General features: G+C 32.3%; 1 protein-coding gene across 2 annotated transcripts; it reads left to right on the forward strand.

Annotated features, from left to right (window-relative positions):
* Positions 1-311: 311 nt before the first annotated feature.
* On the forward strand, positions 312-4665 carry LOC104118824 (copper transport protein ATX1-like). Of its 2 annotated transcripts, none has more exons than XM_009630225.4 (3): positions 312-825; positions 2483-2561; positions 4186-4665. In XM_009630225.4, the coding sequence occupies exons 1-3, from the start codon at positions 817-819 to the stop codon at positions 4449-4451; spliced, it is 354 nt and encodes a 117-aa protein (XP_009628520.1). In that variant the 5' UTR covers positions 312-816; the 3' UTR covers positions 4452-4665. The 2 variants fall into 2 exon arrangements, with proteins under 2 accessions (XP_009628520.1, XP_009628580.1); XM_009630285.4 differs by having other exon boundaries at positions 2486-2561.
* The last annotated feature ends 222 nt before the right edge of the window (positions 4666-4887 follow it).

Consider the following 4887-nt stretch of genomic DNA (forward strand, 5'->3'; position numbering starts at 1 on the left):
ATACCGAATACCAAAATATCGAATAACGAATACCAAAATTTTCAATTTCGGTACGGTCATTCGATATTTAGTAAATTATGGGTATGTACCGAAAACAAAGCAAAAAGAATAGAAGGACCAGCCTATGCATGCGTTTACGTTACGTGAGAACATTAATAATGTGGAACAAAAGGTTGGTCAACCCAACTAGCTAACCACTAACCCTAGTGCCATCCACCCTCACATCACATCTAACACATTTTCAACAACATTATGACTTCATAGTTTTAAATTCCTTGGTATATATATCTATTCATATTATCCTATCTTTTAAGGTTTTCTACATATTCTTCAAATATTAATGTTTAATTATTTTAATTATAAGAGTATCCTAATTAAGCGGACGCAATAATAATAATCGGTCATTTCTCTCCCTAAGTGTTGGTGGATAGAGATATCCCATAAAATTAATCGAGGTACGCATAAGTTGGCCAGATATCCTGGTTATAAAAAAATTATATATAGTAGATTTTATCTTGATCACTTTTTTTAACATTTAACTAATCAGATCAGTAAAATATGTTTTTTTTAAAATTATAACTTCTTATATAATTCAAAATGTTAAAGATTTTAAAATAAATAAATAATCAGCTAAAAAGGCTAATACTTGGAAGGGAGAAAGAATTATATATTGTATTCTTTTGTCCTTTTTCTCGTTGTATAAATAGCGACATAGACACGCTAACTTTCCCATAACCTCAAAGGCCAAACAGATAGTTTCTTCCCACGAAAGCAAAAATCTCCCTCAGTTTTTTCCCCCTACTACTTTTCATCATCATGTCTCAGGTACCAATTCCTTTTACCCTTCGTTTTCTTTTTCAGATCATTTTGATAATATTAATTACATTCATACTGTTGTTTTACTCTATCTGTTTTGCTAGTAAATGTCATTTGTCAACTATAATAATCTTGGAATTCTCTGAAGGGGATTGAATTTTTCTGGTTGTATATCCTGAATTTTGATTTGGATTTTCTCACTTTGAACTGAAAATTGGTTCTTGGTGTCTGAATTTGTTGTTACAGTGTAAAGAATAGAAACATAAAGCTTTGAAGTTTTATACTATCACTCTTTTGCTTCTTGTTTGTTCCTTATTTCTAGTAATTTATTATCCAACTAGTAATCAATGGGTTTTTCCATCTCTTCTTTCTTGGGTTTCTTACCGTTCAATGATTTCAGGTTTACGAATAAATGTAAGATGGCTAATTATAGTTTATTACTACCTCCCTTGTGAACCTATTTCCTTTTTGGTTCGTTTTAAAAAGAATGACACCTTTCTAAATTTGTAAATAATTTTGCTTAAACTTACAGTTCTACCCTTAACGAGAAACTTTTATAACCACACAAATACTCTGGGCCCTTTTGAATTGTTTAGGACAATAATTTTTTTTTTAAAATTACGTGCCCAATCAAACAAGTTCACGTAAATTGAAACGAAGGGAGTATCTAAATACAAAGAAAATCTTCAATTTTTGAGCTTAAAAATCCTTTTCCCTTTTTGTTAATTGAGGCTGAGACGGGTTGACTCTCTTGAGTCTTGAAACGTACTATTTTAAATTGATAAATTGTTTGAAGTCTTACTCTTGTTTAGTGCGAGGGATAAGAAATAATTAGCTTTATAGTTAAATTTGAGATTAGTTTATCCCATGTTTGGTTGGAAATAAAATCACAGTATAACTAATAACTAAATAACTAATACAAGGATTAATTATTCCGAGATTATAGTATTATTTTATCCCTATGAAAGGGTGAGATAACAATCCGAGATAACTAATCCCTGAATAATTAATCCGAATAACTTGTTCCCAACCAGATGACATTCCAAGACTTTGAATGCAAACTAAATCTAAAGCTAATGGAATGACCCCTTGCAGTGTCATATCCATCTAATTGATTGAGGATTTAACTTATCCACACTAACAATGTTTAATTATACTTTTAGGGGTCGTTTGGTTTGAATACGGCTTATGGTGTGATAAGTTATGCTGGGATTAGTTATGTTGTGATTAGTTATTCTGGTATTATTTTTTATCCACTGTTTGGTATGTTGTATTAAAAATAACAATTGCATAATTTCTAAGAAGAAGGTATACGTTATCCTGACACTAATTACCCTACCCTCTACAAGGTATAAGTTATCCTGGTACTAATTTTAATCCCGGGATAACTTATACCAGGTTTGCTAACCAAACAAAGTATTAAGGTGATATTAAATTTTTATACCAGCACTATACCTTCTTATACCTCATACCAAAACTACTCCTTAGTGTACTTTAACGTGCAAGTTGTAATAGGAAACCAGTCATAGTTTTCAAGTTACTAATTCTACTTATTATGAAAAATAATTTCTTGCACTGTTAATATATAAATGTTAAACTTAATTAATTGAAAGTCTTTTTCTTTTTTTGTCTATTGATCATCTAATTCTTATTCCCTAAATGATAGCAGACAGTTGTTCTCAAGGTTGGCATGTCATGCCAAGGTTGTGTAGGAGCTGTGAACAGGGTTTTGGGGAAAATGGAAGGTACTTATATATATAATTGCACTTTTAATATCTTTGCTTGATACAGTTGCCACAATTATTTGAACTGCCTTTTTATAAATCTCCTATACCTAATTTAATTAATATAAATCTCCTATGACGAAAATTTTCTTCCTTTTCTTCAATGGCAAAATGCAGCATTTAATTAAAATTACACTTTGTTTTTAGTACTTCTGTTTTAATTGACAATTGCATAGACGTGTATCATTCAATGTGTAGCAATTTTCCTCTGTTGTATATTGTATAAATATTTGTTGCTTCAATATTGTTTCCTTTGATATCTGTCAATGAGAATATAAGTTACCAAGTGTGAGAGAGTGTGTGTATATATATATATATATATATATATATATATATATATGTTTTATGTAAATTTTGAAGTGTGATGAAGCTGATTGGTGTAGAAATGACACCAGGTAGCCAATCTAAAGAGTTGCTATTTAAGAATTAATCAGTGCGTCCTGAATTTCAGTTTTCCAGTTCAATTTTTCGGGACAAAAATGTCCTAAATTCTCCCGAAGTTAAGATTTTCAGTTTAAAATTTCAGGACAAAACAAGTATTGACTATTCTTTAAATAACATCCCTGAGAATGACTATCTATGCACTTGCCCGGGTGATTGGTTTGTTCATTAACTAGCTAAAAGTAGCCTCAAAATGCACCCTTTGCAGTCCATTTTGTTCATATAAACCATGTTTAGGGTTATTCCAATGTCTTTCTTTTGGTTAATTTCCAACCACCATAGGAATATCAACGTCCATTGGTTGAGGGATAGCTCACTTTGTGAGCTTCCTGCATTCCACAGTTGAGGTAAAGGGTTCAAATCCCTTTCCTAGGTTTATATTCCCTTCCCTTTTTCCCTCCTCTCCCACCCTTGATGCAATAAAAAAAAGAGTAAAAAAACAAAGTCCATTTTGTGAAAGGCCGGCGATGGCTGAATCGAGCACATTACATGCTCTCGTGGTTTGTCCTTTTGGTGCTTTATCCATCCATAAGTTATTTAGGATAAATTATCCCATGTTTTGTTAGCGGTATAAAATAATACACCAATTGACATATTAAACTATGCCACTATTAGTTGTATACTACTCTAAGTTCAAACCAAACATTGGATAAAGCAATACAAAATTCTATACCAGGAGTAAAAAAGAGCAACTTGGTGCAAAAAGTATCTCACGTTCACGTAGGGTCCCAGTGAAAGCCGAAGGAGGTGTAATGTAGGCAACATATACCATGAGTATTTCATCCAAATTCCTCAAACCAAACGAGTCCGGAGCTTGTTTCTTTTTAACCCTATTACTTTTCGACTCGTTTCATTTTATGTGAACTTGTTTGATCGGATATGGTATTTAAGAAAGATATGTAGATTTCTGATATTTGTGATCTTAACCATACTATGATATTGTAAAATGAGAATTTTACAATTAAATTATTCCAAATATATAAATGTGTCATTCTTTTTAGAGCAAACTAAAAAAAATAAATACAGTCACATAACAAACAGAAAAAACACAGAGAGTAATATTGTGAGCTAACTAATTTGACCATACAGTTTGATGAATTACTGTTGGACATTTGACTCAAATCTTCTCTGCAAATCATTCTAGGTGTTGAATCTTATGACATCGATATTAAGGAGCAAAAAGTAACAGTAAAGGGAAATGTGGAGCCAGAAGCTGTTTTCCAGACTGTTTCAAAGACTGGAAAGAAGACTTCTTTCTGGGAAGCAGAAGCACCAGCACCCGCACCAACTGAACCCGAAACAAAGCCCGTTGAAGCAAAGCCTACAGAAGAAAAGCCCGCAGATACAGCAGCTGAACCCGAAGCAAAGCCCGCAGACGAAAAGCCTGCAGAAGCTGTTGCTGCAGCCTGAAATTTATATCATGCTTATGATTTGTGCAACTTTATTATGACTAAAGCATAATGTAATGTGTAACAGTTAATCAGAGCTTAAATAATGTCTTTCTAATATTAATTTTTGCGTTTGTTTTCTTCTTGTAATATAGATAAGAAGTCTTGTTAGTGCAAGACTAACATCTATACACAAGGAACTACTACTATATATACTGGAGTCTATTGTTTCACCAGTCTACTGGAGTTACCTACGGTTATTGTTTACGGAGAGTGATTTCACTAATCAAATGGAGATCAAGGAGCCTACTTCTGATATATTCGGGTTCCGAGTTTAACTTTTGTTGACTGAAAGACATAAAAAATATTTACACAATTAGGTTAAATTATTAGGTAAATAGAAGTAAATCTATGATGGACATTAACTTTTAACCTTATCAAAACGATCGCCGGCCGAG

The sequence above is a fragment of the Nicotiana tomentosiformis genome, chromosome 5 (assembly GCF_000390325.3).
Source record: "Nicotiana tomentosiformis chromosome 5, ASM39032v3, whole genome shotgun sequence".
NCBI lineage: Eukaryota > Viridiplantae > Streptophyta > Magnoliopsida > Solanales > Solanaceae > Nicotiana > Nicotiana tomentosiformis.